Source organism: Pyrgilauda ruficollis, unplaced genomic scaffold (genome assembly GCF_017590135.1).
Source record: "Pyrgilauda ruficollis isolate IOZ18807 unplaced genomic scaffold, ASM1759013v1 scaffold31, whole genome shotgun sequence".
Taxonomy (NCBI): domain Eukaryota; kingdom Metazoa; phylum Chordata; class Aves; order Passeriformes; family Passeridae; genus Pyrgilauda; species Pyrgilauda ruficollis.
The window spans coordinates 3,402,613-3,426,237 of record NW_024524489.1 but is presented as its reverse complement, the minus strand read 5'-3'; the positions used below and the strand labels follow the sequence as shown (position 1 = coordinate 3,426,237).

General features: G+C 39.5%; 2 protein-coding genes across 8 annotated transcripts in view; one reads left to right on the top strand and one right to left on the bottom strand.

Annotated features, from left to right (window-relative positions):
* The window catches only part of VRK2 (VRK serine/threonine kinase 2), a 36,566-nt gene extending 34,482 nt beyond the window's left edge, over positions 1–2,084 (top strand). The window contains exons 13-15 of one of the 6 annotated variants that reach the window (XM_041474056.1): positions 25–231; positions 940–1,031; positions 1,583–1,711. In XM_041474056.1, the coding sequence (XP_041329990.1) occupies positions 25–231; positions 940–1,011 (279 nt within the window). In that variant the 3' untranslated portion in view covers positions 1,012–1,031; positions 1,583–1,711. Of the gene's footprint in view, positions 1–24; positions 232–936; positions 1,032–1,582 lie in introns of those variants that run through there. The other 5 variants (XM_041474055.1, XM_041474054.1, XM_041474053.1 and 2 more) reach the window with 5 other exon arrangements.
* Positions 1,883–22,817, bottom strand: FANCL (FA complementation group L). Of its 2 annotated transcripts, XM_041474061.1 has the most exons (15): positions 22,718–22,817; positions 20,966–21,024; positions 19,909–19,969; positions 19,080–19,136; positions 17,387–17,484; positions 13,768–13,864; positions 11,076–11,150; positions 8,351–8,359; positions 5,508–5,658; positions 3,806–3,889; positions 3,643–3,688; positions 3,473–3,554; positions 2,589–2,705; positions 2,237–2,308; positions 1,883–1,918 (listed from the first exon to the last, which is right to left on the bottom strand). In XM_041474061.1, exons 1-15 carry the CDS (start codon positions 22,808–22,810, stop codon positions 1,883–1,885), a joined length of 1,137 nt encoding a protein of 378 aa, XP_041329995.1. In that variant the 5' UTR covers positions 22,811–22,817. The 2 variants fall into 2 exon arrangements, with proteins under 2 accessions (XP_041329995.1, XP_041329994.1); XM_041474060.1 differs by lacking the exon at positions 8,351–8,359 and having other exon boundaries at positions 11,082–11,150.
* Positions 22,818–23,625: the final 808 nt, after the last annotated feature.

Sequence of the window (23,625 nt, the reverse complement as noted above, 5' to 3'; positions counted from 1 at the left end):
CTGACCTTACTGAATTCCTTTCAGCACACAGAGTTACTGTCTGTACCTCAGTGGGCTCCCTTGCCCAGGCCTTCCCTAAAATCAGTGCAGCAGAAGGAAGAAGTGGGGCACGAGGACCACTCCAGCTGCCTGAGCAGGCCCCACACCAGGGGAACACGCCGGCAGTTCCACATGGAAGAGAAGCCACTTAAATTGTACACTACCTGTCAGGAGCCTGGGCACCCAAAAAAGGTGAGGGGTTTGTGTTACCATACAACAGTCACAGTGCCTTGAGAAGGAAAGATCAGCTTTTCTAAAAACAAGAGTTCCAAAAACCCCTTGAAGGCTCAACTACATGTACACAAACTGTTTGCCATGAATGCTAAAGGTTTGTGTAATTGCCTGTATGCACTATTGGCCAGCTACCACTGCAGTTTGTGTAGCTGCAGAGCAAAGCCCTGCACGTGGATGCAAATTGTTATTCCCCAACTCTTCTATCCCCCTTTGTGGACCCTGCTGTTTGCTTGGTAGAAACTTCGTTCAGTAGTTTCCTTCTCTGTGTAGTGGAAAACTTCATAGCTCTCATTACTTAAGTCCTTAAATTGTGAGATTTACATCAGAGGATTTTAGCAGTTAACAAACTCACCTTGAATATTATTGTTAATTTAGTGCATAAAAGGGCTGAATGAATAGTTTCAGTCTTACTCTTCAACCATACAGGAAAAAAAAAAGAAAAAAATGAATCAGTTTTAGCACAAATGATACAGCACCACGTCCATCTCAGTGATCACTCTGTGCTCCTGTTCTCTGGAGCTCTGGTGATTTTAGTGAGTGGATTCCACCTGGTTTTCTTTCATATAAACAGATAATTTGGTTAAATGAGGACAGTTTCTAATGAGCACAAAAATGCAACTTTAAAGGTAGCTTTATGATTAATCCAAAATTCTTTGCTTCAAGCAGTCTGATCATCACTGCCTGGAGACTCCGGTACAAGCTGGGAGAGGGAAGCAGCAAAAGCACAGCTGTACCTGAGAGCACCAGGCAGGACAGTGGTGAGCAGAACCATTCTGGGAGATGTTTTGGCTGCTTGCAGGGGACATGGAGTCTGACAAGTCAAACACAACTTTGGAATAGGAAAACATTCCAGTGTTACTTCCTAGTCCTCAAATGTAAAGTTTTTTGCAGAAAAGAGACCAGTCACTGGGCTGGTGGTTAGATGATATTTGTGTTTGGATTTAGTTTTTCTAATGGAAAAGCTGCTATTCCAATAGGATTAAAGGTGCTGTTTCTATGTACAACCATTCTGTGGCACTCACTGAATATTCTGTGTAATAGGGGGGACTTCAAATGGGTGTCAGATAACATTTAAGCCATTCAAATGAGAAAGTGGAGACAGAAAAAAGGCAGGATTCTCTTAGCTTCATTTTGCAGAATTCCTCTCAAGTAATTCAGGAGCTTGGTAATGGAAAGCTCTGTAGGAAACCAAAGCTGTCCGTGGCACAGTTGAAAAGAGAGTCAAGTCTTGGCTAAGTGAGAAGTGGGATTGTGGTGTTTGGGAATCCCTTAAAGAGTTGGAGGCTGGCCAATTTTTTTTCCCCTGCAGGAAGACACTGCAAGAGAGCTGCCACCATTTGACCCCTACAGAATACTCTCAGAATTCCAAAAGAAACACAATCACCTTGTAACTCCAGCTCCTGCAGCAGCATCCCAGGCTGGTGCTGACACCACTCGTCCCTCTCTCTCTGCTGTGTTTAGGCTGGCATTTGCTGATCAAACCTACCCCTACACTGCAGCTGTTCTGGTGCTTCTGCTGCTCATTGCCCTGTCCTTGTATCTCCTTTGATGTTGTTGTTCCTGTGTCTTCAGTGGGAGTCCAGTGGTGCTCCCACCATGCAGCTTTTTCCTAGAGTTTCTTCATTGAAGATTTCAGTGTCAGCGGCTTGAAAAAGAAGTTTTTAAATAATCCTGTCAGTACATGCCTTGTACAGGCAAGTTCTCATCTGCATTCAATAGTTATGGATTCTCTGAACTATTTGTGTTGGCTTCTGTTATAAATGTTGGGATTCTTTTTGTTGCTTGTAACTGAACCTTTTGTTACGGCATTAAAAAGTATCATTAAATACAATGGAGTGTGGTCTTTAATTACTCTGGCATTAGTGTGGGACTGTCTTTATACTGTGTCAGAAAACCTTCAGTTAAACACTGACACATTTGCCTCTTCCACTCTAGTTCACTCCTACTCCTTGGATTTCCTTACCTTATTACAGTAGGGACATTCACCAAAGATGACATTGAAACTCTGTCTGCTGGTAGGAAGGCCTTGTAGCCACTGCAACACAAGAAGCGGGTTAAAAGTCACATTGGTTTCATCTCCAATTTAAGAAACATCTATTAATTACCAGAGTTCAGCTGATGAACATCTGACAGGGTGCATGCAAAGTCAGCCTGTGGTTCCCTTTCCAAGAGAGCTCACATAGGAATTGGGGGTGACAGGACAAGTGACTGCCACAATGTGCCTTATGGGCTCTTGCTTAATGCAGAATAAGTGGCCAGTGCTGGTTGTCCAGAACGTGCCAGCTCGTGGCAGATTGTGCCAGTGCTCACTGTACCTCATAGAGACAGGCCTGGTGGAAGGGCTGCCCACAGCGAGGATCGTCACACACGTGGTCGGGCGTGCTGCCGTCCAGCCGATAGGCGTAGCAGATCCCACAGTCCTTGGCAAAGTCCTGGAACACAACAGCACAGCTGAAAGGCAGGGCTGGGCTGCTCACACACAAACACCTTCACCTGTGGTTTTGCTTTTGCAGTTTTTGTTGGCTGGAATGACTACTTTTTGCATTTAAGACATACATGTTTATATCACAATGGCTAGGAGTGACACTGGGTTCTAGGTGTGCAAGACTTGACTGGGTTGTATTTCATCCCTTACTGAATTACATCTCATTCAACAAGCATTTTCATACTTTTGGGCACTTTTTGTTTATTAACCACTATCACTTCTCATTATGATTTAACATTAGACACAGATCAGTTCTTAATTTAGAAGCTTCCTGAGTGAAAGCAAAGCTCGTAATCCAATGTTAAAGCATTGTCAAAAATTAGTTCCCAGTTTGTTTGAAATGCGCCAGTATTTGGATGGCCTCTTGTCCCCTCTCCAGCTCCACCTAATTAGAACTGAAGTCATCAACATCCATAACAGAATGTTTGGATTTTCCTCATCTCATTAGCCACTCTGGAACGTCCTCTTTTCCTTTTAATAGTGGAGCCTGTTATGAATGCCCTCACTGCTATGAAGGCCACAGGGAAGTGTGCACCTCTAATCAAAGGTTAACAAGCTCTGACAACTGTTGCTTGAAGTTCAGAAGTCCTTGTGACAATGAATTAATCCAATTACCTCTCCAAAGTCCCTGATTGTCCTTGGCTCTTACACAGTGACCATTTAAATGTGACTTATTCAGCAATAACGACTGATCGTTAACCAAAACCAACTTACGCTTTTTTCCAACACAGCACGAGATGGAAAATCAATTCCCAGGAGCTCTCTCAAGTTCTGGAACAAACTGATTTCTGGATCCCTGTGGGTGGGAGAGGGGAGAAAAAAATCCACAAGAGGAACGGCAAACACTATTTGGGTTTCCAGCCTGCTTTACCGGGGACACTCACCACAAGTGCATGTTGTTGTTGAGTTTAGTTCTCAGAGGGTTCACTTCTGCAAACAACAGACAGGAACATTGGCATCACCCCAGTGAGCCTCCCAGGCTCCAGGGAGGGATTGGGATCAGAGATCTGAGTTCAGAGGAGAAACCAGTGGAATTTGCTGCCTTACCGTGATCTGCTCCAAGGAAATAACACTCCGGAAGCATGTTTGGATGGCGAGGATCTACCTCTATGTTCACTGAGACATTGTTCCCTGCAAGGAGAAAGCAAGGCCATGGGGAAGCTTTGCAAGGATTTGAAAAAGGAACCATTTTCAAAGGTAGTTTTAAATTGGTTAACTAAGGCTGGGTTTCATTAGGATAAATAATAACAAAGTTAGGAGGCATCGAAATGATTGTACAAAATGTCAGTGTATATCAAATATTTACATTTCCACAAACTGTAATTAAAAATAGCAACTGATTAATAAAACCTGTCAGGTTTGTGTTTCTTTTAGACTTGGCTTAACCTTTACACGTATTCAGAAAGAAACATAATCAACCCAAGCTAGATGACAACAGCCATCCAGAATCTTGGTGAAACTTTAAAGGTAGAGACATAAAACTTACCAATTCATCTCCATATTTTATAGTCAAAAAGAGAAGTCCAAACCCAATATTAAGCAGCAGAAGTCAGTCCCCTCCCCAGCAAATTCCAGGACTGAGACAACAACGCTGTATTTTTGAAACAGCAAATATTTGGCTTTACAATACCCCCCACCATCCCTGGAAGGGCTCTGTTCCTCAGAGGGAAGCAGCTCAGTGGTGCTCTGGATCCCGCTCCAAAACATCACAGCAGAGCCTCTTCTGAACAAACTCAGGTAAAACCCAACCTGTTCTGTAATTAAAGCTGTGTTAAGCTTTCCATCCTGGAAGAGGTGGGAATGAATGAAATCAAAGTTCAGAGGCAGCTGAAGGTTCTCTGTGCCTGACAACAAAGGGCTCAAAGCCCCATCCCTCCTCTGCTCAGCTGCTCCAAGGCACTTTTTGAGGCTTTTCTTCCCTTTTCTTGGGCTGTGACAAAGGGCAGCAGGACCAGGACAAAGCCCCCTGACTGCACACAAAGTGGTGTCTGACCCACATCATTCCAAGCACTTGCTGAACTTTTCCTGTCCTTCCCTCCACTCCCATGACGCAGCTTCCCTCCTGCTCCTTCCTCCCTCCCTCTACAGCTGTCAGGGACAACGTGGGTCCTCTGTATTCTCACATTTCTACAATTTGCTATTGGTGATGTGGATTTTATATAATTATAAAATTCCTCATCCTATGTATATTAAGACCTTAAAATGCCAGATATCAGCATAAACTGAGGTACATTTTCAGGTGTTGACAGGGAAACCTCGTTTCTTCTCTTTTATTTCTGTCCTTTCCCCTTGCCTCCTTTAATCCCTTTTTCCCCTTGGGTTGCACTCTAATATTCCTTCCACTCCAGGATAGGATGAATCCAAAGTTTAAAACTCTGGAATTTGTGATTGAGGTAAGGGCTTCATCTAAGCTGCTTTTTTATAAATACTGATTTTTCTAGGGTTACCATGTAAGTGTACAGCTGTTGACAGTTCCATGTTCATAATTCACAAATACACAAGGTTTTCCTGCAAAAATTTTAATTTATCTGACACCAGAAAGTTGTAATCAATTTCCCAAACAGGATCAGCATTCTGTTATGGAAAGTTATCTTTTTAATATGCAAAAGAGGAGTTCTGTCTTTGGTTTTAAGTGCCGCTCTTCATTTCCCAAACCCAAAGAAGCACCATCTGATGAGACAAGCAAAACAAAACAGCTGCCTGAGTTTTACTTCTCAAATCCACTGTATCCCTTTAAATCTTTTCCTACCTATTGCAATTCTTCTGGTTGTAGCACTCCGTGTGGGATTTTCTGGCTCAAGCACCCATGTCTTCCCATCGATTTCATCAAGGGCATCCCAGAATTCCTTCAGCGACTCCAATGCTGCCAGGAACTGATTGTAAATGTCTATTAAGGAGTTCTAAGAAACAAGAAATTCAAACAGATTTCATTGAGTTTCCACCAGCAGCCTGAAAGTATATTTAAAAACCAATTTATTCATTTAAGGAGAGTTGAAATCCATGTGTGTGTCCCAGTGTATCGTGATAACATAAAACATGGAATATCACCTAACAACCTCATCATTGTCTCAGAATTGAGCAGTATGAAAACAGGTGCTTAAGATCAGCTTTCAAACCCTGTAAATAAGGCATGAAAAGGAGAAACCATCTAATAAGCAGAGGATTACAGGTGGGGGATTTCAATATTTGAGAGTGGATTACACGGAATCAGAAATATCTTTCATTAGACAGGACAATATACAGGCCAGCAATGCAAAAGAAATCTTTTGAAATTATCAGTGGGCAAAAAGAAGTCACCATTTCCGCAGGAAAAGACTTCTGCAAGAGGAGAAAACACTTGGTGGTCAAGGGAACCCTTTGCAGGTGCAGATGCCCGTTGAGGGACAGATTTCAGATATCTTGAGGTTCAAAAGAAAAAGCAAATTAAACATTCTGTTCTCAGACAGGTATTTTTCTATGAATTAAACAAAATACAGAAGGAATGGTTTCCTTTAATCTATAGTGATTATATTCTCCCTTTCTCACCTGGACAAAGAGCAGCAAGTTATCTGAGTGTTCTCAGATGAAGAAATAGAATTTTTCTACATAATAACTTTTTATATTTTGTGCATGTGTATTTTAGAAAGAAACGGCGTAGCTTAGAAATAAAATGCTACATTTTTTCCTGCTGTTGTTAAATTATATTAAAGTAGGAAAGCACCTAAGCAGAGAAGTGTGAATTCTGCCAATCTCAAAATGTAACGCTTATTATCTTTAAAAGCATTTTGTTACTTTTATAATACCTGAAGTGATATAATAGTGTCAGTCACTTAACCACATCTTAGAGTATAGTATCTTCATCTTAAGTACTATTATTTCCAGTATTTTAATAATTTTCACACAGTCCTGAAATGTGATCTTTTGTGCTCTGATGACACTTAAATTAATAGCATAATTTTCTGGTACTTGCAACAGTTGTTTCCATTTTGATTTTTTACATTTTTCTATATCACATACAGATAAATCCTCTAATAATCATTTTTATCTTTATCTTCCGGGAATTCAAAGGGTTTCACTAGAAAAAAGAAACATCAAGGGATTATAACCCACAGATAAGTTTTAAAATCCAATTAATTTTAATACTAATTGTAATTTTTCAATGATGTTCCTTAAAAAGGTAGTTAAATCTTTTTTTTTTTTCCTACACTGTTCATTTGATCTTATTTGCATGCTTCACTGAAGTTACCAGCTGTCTCCTGTTCTATACGTAAATGCATCTATAGCTATTTAAATACATCACCTGCTTGTCATGCAAACCATGAAAACTCCAAGATTCCTTTTTATTTGATTAACCAACTAATTTTTGGTCGCTGCCCAGCACTTTTAGAGCAGGCTGAGATCACACTTTTCTTTGGTCTAAATTACACCAAGACCATTGTTAATAATGTCAAACAGCACAACTCTGTTTCATGGTCCCCCTTGTACAAATGAATTAGAATTTGTGTGAAATATGTCAAAATTCCTTGGAAAACAAGACATTCCTCATTCAGACTGTCAGTGCCGCTCACCCTCGCTGTAAGAGCACTCACAAAGCCAAACTGGTTCCTCCATCCTCCATAAACACACTGGCTTTGATGGGTCCCAGGAAATGTGACCCCAATGTCACCTCTGTTATCTGATCCATGGATCCCACATCCATTGACACCACTGACTTTGTCCAGGGAAAATCAGATACTCTGGACCTCTCCCTGTCTCCAAGGGGAACATGCCTTGTCTTTTACCAGGAAAGTATCATGTGATTTCTCAACCTTTTTATTTCCATTTCTATCCTCTGCACTCTCATCTCCCCTCATCACCAGGACCTCCTCATGCCAATTCCTTTCTTCCTTAATTCAAACACTCTCCCAAGCCCACCCTTATTGCCCATACACCATTCCCTCCAATCAAAGGAATAAGAAAGAATGGGGGGAAAAAAATCTCCCTCTACTCTTGGTTCTTATTTCTAGAGCCACAGAGGCTGGGGAGAATAAAGACAAAATATCAAGTCTGAGCCTGCCAAAAAGCCAATGAAGCCTTTCAGGAACTTCTAAGAAGTGCTGCAATCTATATGGCTGTTCTGCCAAATTTCAAGCATCTGCTCCAAATCCTGGATGAACTAAATAGTAATCACATGGTAGTAAAAAAAGTTCCAATTAAGGTAAATACAGAACAATTAATAGCAAATTATTTTTCAAAACCAGATAAAAATGCAATCTTTATTCTGAGATTTTTTGGGTAAAATTCTTCCTAACACAAAATTTGCTTATCCAAAATTAAAACAACTGCAAAGCCCCCTAATAAGAAAGGTGAATTAGCCTAAAATATAGGTACCATTACCTCCTTGCCCTTCATAAATTTTTATTCATAAATAAAATACAATTTAATAAAGCAAACAGTCATTAAATGGAAAAGGGGTCACCTAAAGAATTTAAGATTCCTTAGATTTGTTTGGAAACAGTTTCTCATCAACAGCAGTTTAATAATTTCCCCTCTCCTTAACAGAAATCAAGCCAAGACACAAGCCTGAAATCTTTATAAAGTGTCTTGTCAACCATCTCCATTTTCTGCATTTACAGCTGGTGCCTGTGAAGTTCCTTTGCCAAGAAAAAGCACAATTACGATGCTTTTTAGTGTGTTTTCCTCTAAATAACCCAGGAATAATCTCATTCCCACCACTCCACCTTCTGCACCTTGCATTCCTGTTTCCTTGCTGGCTGCTGCACGACCTCATTAGTCATTAATTTCCACTCCTGTGACCTTCATGTAGCCAGCCAGGTGGGCAGTGGTCAGTCAGGAAACCTCACCCTGACGTGAGACACCCTGATTCTGCAGAGCTGCACTTCCAGCATGTGCTAAAACTGGAGACAGCACATTTATCTGGTTCTTTAGAAAAAGGCTATAACAGAAATAAGTAGATGTTCTTGCACTTGTCATTGAGAAGCACTCTGCATTTATTTGGCACTTAGAGCAGGAGCAGCAGCAGCAGCATTGCCCTTGGTGCTGATTTCTTACTACTCTAAAACGTCTCCTCTGAGCCAGAATCCACTGGCTGTTGCTGCTCATGCTGTGAGACACCTGCACTGGCTACTGGGCTTGTCATGACGCACAAAACCCCACCATCTTCAGCTTGACATTGTGCAAGTTATAATTATTCATCCAAATGAATATGTCAGAGCAGCAGCAGCAGACCTCTCATCAGAGCAAAAGAAAAATACATCAAAACATTATCAACCCAGCAGGAAGACAGGGACCATAAGGAAAATTACCCATTTTTAATATGGATGCCATAAAGCCATGTCTATTATTATACGGAAGGAAAAAAAAAAAAGAGAAGAAAAAAAACCCAACAACCCCTCAAGTTTAAAATCCATGAGCCTGAAATAGGCAGCAGCACACACAGGGGGTGGGAAAGAAAAATCAATTACCTGCAATCTATTTATGTTTTCTTTCACAGGAGTTTATATTCTAACGGTGCCATTGCACCAATTTAGGTAAGCCTTGTCAATTTATACTTTAAAGGCATAATATTAAAAGTTTAAGACCAATTGGTACCAAAACACCACGTTATTTCACTAGAGAAGAGGTGTAGCCTGTTCTTTTTCCCTTTTAGGAACCAAAATTTTCATGCACTTGAGTACCTGCTGAATTCTGCTGCCAGTGGTGTTGCAGCATTATCTAAGCTTAACCCATATTTTATCACGGTGTGAGGGCTGCTCGCCACAGTGATTCCCACACATTTGGAAAATAAACACAATTTACACAATTACCAAAGCCATTTGTCCCCACAAGTGTTGGGTTCATGTCACTCCCACACAAAAGGTCAATTTGCAAAAGCTGCTGTGCAGCTTAAAGCATTTCTCTCTGCTGTTATTTGGTTCAGCATTAGAGCAGGCTCTCTGCAGCTGGAATTAGTGTCTCATGATTTCAGAACAGGCTCTTCACTTACACACAACACCTTTTGCTCATGTTTTCAAATAGTCCCCAGGTAATTCTAACTGGAAAAAGATTTTAAGCATCAGAGTGTTGTATTTTTAACAGAGGACTTTTCCTTGGCTGGAGTGCCAGTGCATATCAGTATATCCACCCCCATTTTTCACTTGTCAAAGGCTGCTCCATGTCAGGTTTTTCCAGAACATTTTATTAAAACACGAGTCCATCTTTAAAATTACTAATAGTAAACACAGAGAGGCAGTCACTGTCAGGCATGTTTGAAATGTTGTTCATTTGAGGCAACATAAATTGCAAGGCTGTAAAATTAATAAAACACTGTTGAAAATATGTATTAAGTTTGAGGTTAAAAACAGCACTTGAAATCCTGGCCGGAGTGTAGAGACTCCAGTAAAATTCAAGGGAACAACATTTATTTAAACTGTTCCAAACCATATCAGAGAATCAAAATCTAAAATTACATAAATAAATACATTTTCCATTTGCAGTGGTTGATTCTTGCAGTTATTTCCTCTCAATATTAGTGAGTCTGAGGTGACAAACAGAACCTTGAGCTCTGCAGAAAAATTATATGCCCAGCTTAAACTCATCCTGCTGCAACCTCCCAGCCATGCTCCCTATGTAAGTTGTTATTTATTGCTAGGTAGAAACCCTTGTGAGAATTAAAATTATCAGGTGAAATTATTTATGAAAAAACTGTTTTCCCAATTTAAATGAAATATCAATTATTTTCTACATATAATTAAAATTAACTTGCATCTGAGTGGACACATTTAAATTCATTTAATAAAGCACACATGCACTATTAGGAAGAAAGGTACATGAAATAATGTGAAAGACCCACAAAAGACACTGTGGTTTTTCATAGCAGCAATATCAGTTAAACTAAGAAATTACAATTTCATTAAATACTTTCCTATATTGATTATAACTGGAAAAGTTATAAAACTCTATAAGATAACAAACTGGAGAAAACTCTATAGGATAATCGACTCTTTTTCTCAATGTCTGTCAACTTCAGAGGGTGTTTCTTTTCTAGAAGGCAAATTTTTCTACATTTCACTTCCTTTTCACTTTCCCACCATAATTCCTAGACAATTTTCTGTCATATGAACACCTAAAAAAACCCCAACCAGTACATACAACATGCAAGATATATCTCATGGCAAGGAAGATATTTAAGGTACTGTGATAAGGAATATGGAATTCAGTGCTATTACATTTTCATGAGGATGTACAGAAATAAAATGCACACAGGGAGAAAAGCTGGAATTAAAAACCAAAGCCAACCCCTTGTTACCACCCCTCCATTGCATATGTATTTTTATTTTAAAAAGCTGCCTAGTCCAGCAGTTACCTGTGGCATCCAGGAAACAGCAAATGGAACAGGAAAATCCACAAGGCAATCTGGTGGTTCTGTGGGATACTGAGGGAGGGAAAGAAAATACAGTTTAGGTTTTTTTTCCTTAGTGATTTAAAGTCAGACTGATACTCAGCTGCCAAATTTGATAACAAAATATGAGCACTTCAAGCATCTTGAGAATTTGGCTCTGAGAGGAAGCAGTATGTAAAGCATTTTCAGGAATAGTTATGAATGTTAATTATCATTTAAAGAAGAAAGCTACATGTAAATGTTTTATATGTCAGTATTTAGAAAATCACAATTTTCTGTGTTCAGTGGTCACAAAGCAACATTAAAGAAACCTTAAGAAACAAAGCATGAAATATTTTTTTAAATTTCCCCTCAATTATACATACCAGAAAGCAAAGTTTAAAAATCAAACAACCCTTCCATGAGTCAAGAACTAATTTTTGTTTAAGCTGAACTATTTGTTCTGAATGGCAACATTTTGTTTTTTGAAACTGAAAGTAATGTAGAGTACTTAACTATTTAAAAGGAGATGAGTGAACACAGACACAAAATTAAAAAAAAACCTCAATCCAAATTAAGGGATAACAATAAGAAAAATTTGTAAAAGGCTACATAAAAAAAACCAAAAAACCAAACTATAAAAGGTTTGATAACTCCATGACATCCTAGCTTATTACAGATATAATCAAATGTGTGTGTCAGAAATCATTCTATTTTTCTTAGGCCAATTTAAGCAATTATTAAATACAATATTTATGTTGGTTTTCTGAGTATGCAGCTAACTTTATCTAGAGAAAGCATTTTCATAGCCCTTGCCAGATCATTCAGATAATTACCAAAGTGTCTTAATTACTACACATCAGGCAAATCCTTTCAGTGACCTATTTGAAGCCTTGAGGTCTGAAATGCTCCTGCACTGATCTTAATCAAAGAAACAGCATAACAGAAATAAACATACTTTTATTAAAGCATGTTATCAAAAGAAATGCCTTCCCAAAAAACACTTCAGCCAAGTCTTCTCAAATGTAGTGTCTGTGTGTATGAAGGCAAATCAAATCCCCAGGTCACCAAAACAGTATTTCACACACAAATTTTGTCTAGCAAGTTTAAATGCCAGATATGGTTTAAAAAGGACAAGCAATTGATCCTTCATCATCAAAAACACTTGAAAGCAACATGAAAAAAAAAAAGAAAAGAGGATGATTACTTATTAAAACAGACAAGTCTGATAATCTAATCTTTTTGCTATACACATCTTTAGTTGTTAGATGGTGCTTTTTCTGCTATGAGGAGTATTCAGCTATTTTATTACTATAAAAAAACCCCACGAGTTTGTACAAGGACAGAAAATGGGAATCTCCATTCCCACAGGACAGTGCTAAGTTAAGGCTGAACAGAACCAGCCAATGCACCAGTGCCAGTTTGACCAAGGCAGCTGCTTGGGAAAAAAAAAAGAATATTGCACTGTATTTTTTTCTGCATTTTTATATTTTCAAACAGTTCAAATACTTCTGTTGTCCCAAGAGCAAGAAAGCATTAGGGCAACAGGTTGCACCAAATTTCTAGTGCCACACAAAGCATATTTATCCCTTATAAACAACACAACCTGGTTCCTGTCCTTGCACAATAAATAGGCCATAATTGTACTTCCAGATGAATTTTTTTCCATCAGTGTATTTAATAATGGACTGACTAGCAAATTAATTAGGCACTCATTACTCTCTGTGTGTAGGACAGTTTTACTCCTTCTAAAAATTCACTGGAGCAACACTCATTCCCAAACAGTATTTTTCCCCTCCTTTTCCCTTTCAAAGGTAAAACTTGTTCATGCCATGTAAGACTAAAAAACTTTTTAAAAACCCTCCTGGTTTGTAAAGGAATACAGGATGCCTGTGAAGGTGGGATTTCATCCTACAATACCATGTCCCTTCCGCATGCTTTCAAGATTATAACTTGAGATGATGGACCACAGATAGTCCCAAACAACATCATCCTGAGACTTTTAGATCCCTTTCTCCCCTGGACTGATTTTCTGAAGACAACAGTTATTGCCAGGCAATTGCCACCACACAGCCTGGATATTCACAGTCTCTGGTGAGAGATTTATGCCTTGAAATGAGACATTCTATGAAGAAACGTTGTAATTTGAGTTCAGTGATAAGTACCAGGAAGAATTAAATTTTTTCTGTTTCTGCAAATGCCATGGGTTTGATTTGCAAGTACTGTCAAAATGAGACATTTATTTAGACTAAAAAGAAATAATTTTTCTGACTTCAGTTTTTCATAAATCTTTACATCTCTGACTTTAACAGCAAGACTTGTTAATAACCAACCCAACATCCTCTAATTCTTGTTCTGTGCACAGTCTCTGGATGGAGTGATAATGAAGGAAAGTCTCCCAGATGGCTTTGTCTGTAATCCAGTAAAATGAGTACAATATCAGAGTGTTTTTCATGTGATGCACAGATGCATCTTACAGATAACCATAATCCAATATTAATTTTAAATGTAGTTAGTCTGAAAACTCAAGGGAAAAAAAAAATTAACTGACCTATTACCTTGCAGAACAGACACACCGGCAAACAAACCAACCCTCTAAAATCCTAATGAATTAAGAAAAATCGATATATTTCAAGGAAGCCTCAAGATATTTTGTCCCACATCAATTTACCTTTGCATTCAACTTGAGAGTGATGAGATGCTGTCGACCACAAGAGTCTTCAGCTTTTAACTTGACTGTGGTCAGCCCAGTGTCCACATAGGCCACTCTGGAAGAGAGAAGAAAACTCTCAGAGCCCTGCGGTTTGAAAGGCCTGCAATACTCTGATTAGTCTGTTACAAATATTAATCAGAAGGAGTCCTATATGCCAAGCATTTCTGCTGCTGCAGATTTACTGCTGTTAATACACCAGCCTAGTGCTTAATGCAGTCATATATCTCTGGGTTATTTACAACGTGTGTCAGGGCTCACGCTGTGGTCAGTGAGCACCGTGTTGCAGTTTTCCATCACAGGAACCTTTGACACACACAGCATGTTCCTGTCAGCCTCTACTTATGTACACATTAAACTTCCTGTCAAATCTTTGATCCATTTCTGCAGTTTCTTACTCTATGAGACTTTTATGCTCTTGATTTGCTTTTCTCTTCAATGAAGTTCTCTTTTATTATCAATGCTATTATTGTGGGAAATTCAGTGCATATTGGTTCATATTCCAAAATTGATTTTCTGGAGAAAATAGTAGCTGAACAGGTACAAGATGAGTTATTTATGATGATTTGCCTTCATTTCATGACAGTTTTACCCTGTATTCATGCACCCTAGCAAGCAGAAAGTACATACTAAATGTGAAAAAGTTTTAAAAGTTCTGACTCTTTGCTTAAGATGTCACTGGTTTGTGTCTCCCACCACAATGAAGATGGACACAATTGTAAAATATATTGTTCTCTACAGGTAGATTCTGCTTAGTAGTGTCAACAATTGCCAAAAAGGTTCAAGCATCCCCATATATTTACCAGTAAACTGGGCATGTGGATATTTTGGCATTTTTACTATGTCATTCCTGTGTAAAGATAAAAAGCAGTCCAAGATAATTGCACAACTTATCACCCAGACTGATGGAAAGGCCTAACAGAGTTCAGAGAGAGCATCTGCTTACTGGCCTAAGCAACATTTATTTTTTTTTAAACCACTACATACTAGAAGAAGTCACATGGTTCTCTCAAGTGAAGCTGGCAACAGAGTTGTAGAGGCTTGTGGAAGAAAAAGTAGATGTATACTAAAGGGTTGCACATCCCTAGGAAGGAAGTGAAAAGAAGAAAATTGTCTACATAAATGAAATAGCCTCAATAGGAGGGAACTGAAAAATACTCATGGAGAAAGCAGCAGTAGTAGTAAAAAGGGAGAGAGAGATTATTTCATGTTTAATGCTGATTAATGCAATATTAAGGAGACCTGCAGATTTCTGGGAGTATTTCTCCACAACAGCTGAGAGAAACTCAAGTCTTGATAAAAGTGTAATTCAACTGGAGCCAGTTAAACTTTATATACTTCAAAGAATTAGAGGATTCTTCCTCTAACTGGGGAAAAAGAAGTCATTACTCCTGCTTTGTTCCAACTTTACCTCAAAAGTGTATCAGAGTTCTACAAAGATGAGAAACTACCTCTATAGCACCCCTCCATCTGCTGCTTCCTGGGCTGGGGAATTCCTAAAGCAGCAGCTAAGGCCCAGCATGGATACTGCAGTGAAAAATGCAGCAGGGTCCACACCAAAGCACAGCTGGTGCCTGCAGCATGTGCTGCAAAGAGCCACAGCAAAGGAAAACAAAAAATTAAAGGTATGTTACCAAGGTGTCTGGGATTTTACGTGTTCTGACAATCATCTTGTTTGGAACCACTTCAATCTTGATTTATAAGAAAAGTATGGATTCTTTTAGTTAAAAGTCACACTTTTTACATAAACACAAAGAATTGTGTACAAAGGTGATACTTCACTTCTACAGACTTTTATTCCTCTGTAGGCTCTGTCATTTTATCACAGAAAAAAAGAAAAAAAAAGAAAAAAAAGGAATAAAAGGAATCAGCATAAAGATGGAAAGCTTCAGGTAAATCTCTGAAGTCCAGCATGACATCCAAATGACTGAGAGCACAGGACCAGGCAGGATTCCCTGGAAATGGAGAAGGCAGAGGAGAAAATACTTTGTATTAAATAAATGGGAAAGTATCAAGCCTAAGAGCTTTGAGATTTGAGACAACATGGACTTAAGAGATACTGGCAACCCTTTTGAATCCCCATGAGGGTTATAAGAGTCCTACAGGTGTTCTATAGTTGATAATTTGCCTTCCCAGGACACTGTCACTGACACAACCAGCTTGATTAAGGGAAAGTATTAGAAGAGCCTTTCCTATAACTTTACTTCTGCAGTAGTATCTCTCTTTCCCCCACTCAAATCTTTCAAATTTTCAGCTGGATTTGGGTGCAGACAGATTCCAGCATGACCCAAAGCTTGCTAGGAATGAGTAAATCTGGGGTACACAACAAGCAAGGGTTTTTTCCTAAGAAAAATCCTTAAAGCTCAAGGTGTGAGCAGTGATTGCACCTCATCAAACACAGGCAGTTCTGCTGAAAGACCTTTCCAGGATGTTCTTAACTGCCATGCAAATAAAGCATCACCTACAACTCAAAATCAGCCTCAGTTAAAAGGCTTTCTTGGAGAGTCACTTCAGTGTTAAAAGCACTCTGAAATCAAAGGTGTGACTTGCTAATGGACTACACATTGCCTGTCCAGGTTATTCTCCTTCCAAGTCAGAATAAACCTGATGTGATTCCCTATGTGCAGCATAGTCCTTTGATCAATGAACAACTTCCCCAACCCTTCTTCAAGATTTTGGGTGTTGTTTTTAGTGTTGTTTTGGTTTTTTTGGTTGGTGTTTTGGTTTTTTATCCATTTTGGCAGAACAAGCATAATTGAAAATTTACTTCCCACGTGATTAAGAAATTTTACCTAATATTCTCAGGCTTGAGTGAGAAATTTGAGTATGGCACAATTACATATTAACAATGGCAACCACTGACAAAAACTTCAGCTGATTTCTCAAGGGTGTTTCAAATCTTTAAATAAAAGTGGGTCTTGAAATTGCCATTTAGTGTTAATCACATGTTGTTTATCTATATAGAAATCAGGTGGGAAAACTCAAAACTCTTCTTACACCTAAATCTTCTTTATTCCGTTTAGCACAAGGTACACCTGTTAAAGTTTTGGGTTGAGAGTCTTTCACATTCTCCCCTCCACTTATGAATTTTTTTTGGTAGATTTACCTTTCTGTGGAACAAATAATAAATTCCTCTAAGAAGATCCTTGTGCTAAAAGAGCAGGTTCTTTAAAAATTACTACGCTAATTCTAAAAAAAGTATGAAATGTTTTTATGAAAGCATAAAGGTAAATGATGATCAACCATAATCTATAGGGTTAGTCACAACCAGCTATAAAGAATAGGGAAAAAGAAAACTATAAAGATGAACATTAAATATGTTTAATATACCAGTAGTTTATAGGTCAAAGAAGAAATGATTTCTTAGTAGTGTATCACCTTTCAGCTCAGTTTGAGACAGAAAATATCCCTGCAGTTGATACAGGTTTGTTGGGTGTTTTTAATTTAAAAACAAAGCAAAATCAGTTTCTGAATAGGGTAAATGAACAGAACAAGTACATTTGATATGTTCAGCTCACAAATACAAAAGAAGAACAGATATTCTAAAGATGATGTTTGTTAAGAGCTAAAATAATCATACCTATTCCAGCCCAGTATTTCTAGATCTCTGACAAGACAGGAGTAGTATTCTGGAGGCCGTGGGATGTGCAGGTCTTGTGTGTTCTTTAAAGCAATTTCCTGTTTAAAAGAACATTAAAAACATCATTAAGAGCAATTTCAATATTTTTGCATCTATTTAGCCATGTGATTTTTGCAATTCATTTGGAAATATTAAGCTTATGTAAAATTAACTGTACACTGCATTTGTTTTGTTATAGCCTCCAGCTAAAGCAGACAAAGAAGCTGTTTGGTAAATTACTTCAGATACTGGTAATGAAAACATCTGCAATTTAAAAAAAATACCACAGATGTTGACAACGGAGTCTTCAGATGCAAATATCAAATGTGCTTCTTTTTCAGCTAATAAATTTGAAGTCAAGCATCTTGACTGAAAGAACATTTCAAAGGAAGGTTCTATTAAGCCCACAGCTGTCTCCTGGGCTCCACTGCCACAAAAGACAACACATCTATGATATTTCTTGTATTTTACATACATATATATATACACATATAAACTTTACATAGGAATCAAAAAACAAAATCAGTTTCTCAGTTTTAACATCACAGGATCTCTTGGAGTAAGTTTCAGTACAGACACTCATCAAGAATGTAGTAAGGTTTCAAAAAGAACTTTTCATAAAAAAGTTAATGTTACTGTGAAAAATAAGCCCTAACCATGTGTTTCAGTTGTGTTGTGCTACTTGTCCTTTGAAAATGCATTTGAGTTAAAATTATGCTTACAAAACACATACATTGATGACATTTAGAATAAAAATATTAATAATTTAAAATAAAATATATTTAAATGAAAATATAATTTATAAGACAAATTTAACAATCATTCCTGCCCAGGTATCCTACACCATTGTCAGTGTTTTCATTCTCTGCAGTAACTGAGAATCACTATTTTGCTATTTTGAATGAATTACACTTTCAGTGCATTCTCATTTCCTGAGTGCTTGTGTACATAGGCAAATAGATTGGAATATCTATTGTAAAGCCTTCCAAAACAGACATTCTTATTCAGGCCTATTCCAAGCATAGCAGAGCAGCAGTGTAATGCCAGGAGGAATTTCTGCTGTGGTTTTGAAGAATACTTCCTGTGTTTTATTCCTAAAGTAAAGCAGGTTGGATGAAGTATTCATCAGCAAGAATGTTCATAGAATAATGTTTTACTAATAGATGTTTATTAAAGGGTTTGCTACTCTTCAACCCCAGACCTGAAAAACTTTTAAAAGAAGAATAAACAGCAGCCTCTGAAATATTAGAGGGGGGGAAAAAGCCTTCTGCATTTATTTGTCAAATTGTTAATCAGGTGAAAGCACCTTCAGCAATCCACTGACTGTATAGCCCATTGTATAATTAGAAGCCTGCTTTACCATCCAGACAATAACAGGAATTCCAAGAAAATCACTGTAAAGAGGATGGCTCTACACTGAGATCCCTTGCTGGGATTTTAAATTTTCTATAGCACTCTAACTTCCAAAGAATACAGTCACTTAAAATCCTAAAGGATATTTATATTACATGAACAGCATATATACAAAATCACCTCTTCCAAAAATAAAAAAAAAGAGCTATGTATCTATGGGACAGTAATCTGTAAAACACTGAAAGTGAAACCCAAAGCTCTAAGAGCACCCCATGTCCCACACACATTTTCTGCCACTCACCAAAACAGTTTTCAGCTCCACCATAAAGCTGACAAGATCTGGGCAGCTGTGCAGCCTCTGGAGGAAAGAGAGGATTAGTTAATTTTCTGCAACTTCTGGTGGTTCAGCCCAACTGTTTTGCTGGTATTGTCAAACCAAACATAAAAAATGACCAAGTGTATACCGCATGTTTAAATTCTCCAATTACAGAAGAGAAGTTCCAGGAAACTTTACTGAGAATGAAACACCCCCTGGCATCACTCATTTATGTATTTATTGAAACCACGTCCATGAGATACAGTGTCTCAAGCAGCACCTGTGGCAAAGGCTCCTTCTTGGAAACAAAGTATTCTTTAGGACTCAGAGGCTGCTGTATCCTCACTCCAAAGCTTCCTTTGGGTACTGAGAAGTAATTTAGATCCCAAGAATGAACTGAGTATAATATTAATAATTAATGTGAATTCTCTCCTTTGCATTATGAACAATTTGTAAAAAAGTAAATACATTTTGAAAAAAGACAAAATCTGTTCTAACTGAGAGAGTAAAGAAAATTCCAGAAATATGTCATCAGTCATTTCTTAAAAATTGTTCTAGCCTGATCTCACAAAAAAAAAAAAAAAGAATAAAAGTTGAATAAAAATAAATATTTACTAAATTCCATCCATTTCTCATTGCATTTACTTGTAAATCTTCAGGCATTTAAAAACAAATCTTGGCTCTACAATGAAAGGAAGGTTCTTTAACCCTTTTATAACAGGCGTATGAGCACAAGATGTCACAGAATCATTATAAACAAAGATTTAAGATGTTTAATGATTATATTTAAATAAGTGGTTTTAAACTTGTATACCTGCTTTAAAATGTGCCGATAGCCATGCAGGATCTTCTTCAGACGCCAGCTGCACTCTATCCTACACAAACAGAGTTTTGTACACATTTCAAACTCACAGTACATGATTTTTCAGAGAGCAGAAAGCCTTCTACACACAACAGCTTTTCTTGGAAGAAAACAAAGGAAGGAAACAATATTTCAAAACTGCTTTGAGTTTTGTGCTCCCAGTTACTTAAAACTTCCAAATGTCACTATGCCAAAGCCCATTAAAAATTAAGCATCAACCTGCAAAAGCCTGCTCTGTGCCGAAAACAACAACATCATTCTTGTGAGTGTAACTTCATAAAATACACTAATATTTAAAAGGGATAACCTGAAAATGTCAAAGTTACCTGTAATGCAGTTTTAATTACCCAGCCCAGGATGTAATAAAGCTATGGAATGCCACATCTGCTCCCAGTTTGGAGCGGGCTGGCCTAGGCAGAACTGTGGAATACGAAGTTAAAGGCTCATCCATGTATTTGTGGATTAGCCTCTTTCACCCCACTTCCCACAGACTGCTGGGATAAACGCAGAAATAAGAACAGAGCTTTTAAAGAAAATTGGGTCATACCAATTAATACATAGAAACAGCAAACAGAAAATGAAGTTAAAAAACTCTGTTAACCATCATTGCTTAAATTACTTACATAATTGCTTAAATTTACAACTTTGCACTGAATTTGCTGTTTCCCAAATGGTGACATATAAATGATCTATAAATACAAATTATATAAAAAATATAATTTTTCCCAAGTACATTGCTTCATATATGTAAATACAACCAATTAATTACAACATGTTTCAAAGTTAATTAACAACAAAATATTTTGATATAGGCAATGCTTATTGTCAGCATTTATTAACACTGATGCTGTGCAATTTTGTTGCAAGGTTAAGCTGAAACCAGTGAGAATTAATTAATAACAGTGATATTGGAAAAAAAGAATAATTCATTTTAATATCCATTATTGCTTTTATCAAAATTAACTTTGTTACATCACACTTAGAAATTGCTACCATAAAAATCTCTTACCTGGCATTTTTCAATTGCAAATCCACTGGTAGCAGTATCCTGATGTGGAAGTTTCTACCCTTGAAAAGAAATATTTAGTTAATAGGAAGGTCAGAAAAGAAAAATATTAGACATTTGTGGAATGATTCCCCATCAGATCAGCTACTAAGAAAGAAACTTTGTCTTTTCTCTCTTTCAGGAATATTATTCAGAATCTCTTTCCTTAGGGATAAAAAGCAGTATGAGTGACAGGAACAAATAATATTGATTTTAATTCTAAAGCTGAAGTACTCTTAACCTTTAATTCACAATATTCAGTAAAAACTCTTCAGTACATCACATTTCATAAAGCAAACATAACACCTTTCAGGAGAAAAATAAACCTTATCCAAATCTGGACAAGACAAAAACATATAATTTAATCCAAATCATGCTACTGTACATGAAAGTTTGTCTTCAACTCCTGTAAAAGACAAAACAGATGCTTATCATAAAAGTAACTACACTAAAAAGAACCTTGGGCACTGATCCACAGCACATTCCAGCAGAGTTTTACAAACTGTAAACAAAAGCAACCCCAAGTATATAATTTTTTTTTTCCTGTTAGTACAATCCACATGGGGCAGCTTCTAAATCCTTCGACTTGTATTTTCAGTCCTTATTGATGTTCTCCTACTACTTTCTTATGGGATGATCAAAATAAAGCTGAAATAAAGAAAGTTGGTGAAGCCTCGAAGCAAAGGGGGCAGATAACTGATCTTAAAACTTTTATTCCAGACCCTACCCCAGCTGAGGGCACCTTGAAGTTGGGAGTACTGGGTCATGGACATACTGGAGTTAATCCAGGAAGGAGTTCTGAAGGTGACCAAGAGCTCAAGCCAAGAGAGCCTGAGGGAGCTTGGACTATTTAGCCTGGAGAAAAGAGGGATCATGGAAGACTAAAGGTACAGCCATATCTGAGTGACACACAGTGACAGGAATACAGGAAACATCACCTAAATTGAATGAAAAAAACCTTTAAATAGTTAAGGGGGGATCAGAAACTGGAACAAGCCATCTAAGAGGTTGCACACTCTTGGTCGAGATAGTCAAAACCCAACTGCAAATGGTCTAAAGCAACTACTTAAGGCAGAGGACCTCCAGAGGTTCCTTTCAATATCAATATCAACTACACTTTCGACAATGCCAGCGGACACAGCCCATGTCTTTTGCCATCTGCTTAGAGGAGTAAAGCCTCATGCTATTTCTAAACTAAAATACACCCGTTCAGAGCTCTGTGTATGCGATATTTTAAGGAGCCCCAGGTGCTGTCAGTGAAGGCAAAGCCGGGCTGGGAGCGCGCCCCTCCCGCTCCTCAGGCGCTGCTCTGCCCCTGCTCCCGAAGGGCAGCCGCTTACAGCCGAAGCCTCAAAAGTAAATGAAAGGAAAACACCCACCATCAGTCATTTATGCCAACTTTTACCACAGGCCGTGAACGCACACTCAGCCTTGCCCCAAAACCACTTTTGTCAGCACAGCTAACCCAGCCCAGAAGGCAGCAGGAAGCCATTCCCTGAGCAAACCCGCGGGACGGCGGCGGGATCCCTCAGGGCAGGGAAACGGCATTCCCCAGTTCACATTCCCGGTGGCTCAGGCAGGCACTCCGGCAGGGCGGGACGCGCTTCCCCCTCAGAGCCTGGCGCGGCACGGCGGGAAGCGGTCTCCCTCCCCGGACCCGGCAGGGCGGGAAGCTCTCCCCCTCCGCCTAGGAGTAAGGCGCCCGGGCCGCGGTACCTGGGCAGTGACAAAGCCCTCGTAGGCGGTGCCGCGGCGGTCCTGCGGCAGCAGCAGCGGGCATTGCCGGAGCAGAGCCCGCGCCCCCGCCATGTTCCCGCCCGCCGCCGCCGCCGCCGTTCGAACGCGAGGCCCCGCCCCCGCCGGCGGGCGGCGCACGCGCCTGAGGGGAAGGAAGGGAGGGGCGGGCTCGTGAGGGGCGGCGCGCGCGCACCTGAGGAGAGGCGCGTGCCGCTGAGGGGAGGGCACCCGAGGAGAGGGGACGAGCGTGTCACTGAGGGGAGAAGCGCACCTGAGAGGAGAGGAGCGCACCTGAGAGGAGGATTGCGTCGCTGAGGGGAGCACAGCTGAGGAGGGGGGAGCGTACCTGAGGGGGGAGGTGCGTGTCACTGAGGGGAGCGCACCCGGAGAGAGGAGCGCACCTGAGGTGAGGGTTGTGTCCCTGAGGGGAATACGCTCACCTGAGGGGGAGCATACCTGAAGTGAGGGTTGTGTCGCTGAAGGGAGTACACCTGAGGAGCGGGAATCTCACCTGAGGGGGAGCACACCTGAGGAGCGGGATTCTCACCTGAGGGGGGAGCACACCTGAGGTGAGGGTTTTGTCGCTGAGAGGAGCACACCTGAGGAGCGGGAATCTCACCTGAGGGGGAGCACACCTGAGGTGAGGGTTGTGCCGCTAAAGGGAGCACACCTGAGGAGGGAGAAGCGCACCTGAGTGGAGGAACGCACTCGAGGGGTGAGGTTCGTGCCACTGAGGGGAGCGCACCTGTGGAGAGGCGAACACTGAGGGGAGAAGCGCACCGCGCTGAGGGATGAGCGCCCTCAGGGAAGTCGCGTCCCGAAGGCGGGAAACCCTGAGGGGCAGCCCGCGCCTTCCAGAGCTCCTGAAGGGCAGATTCCACAGAATC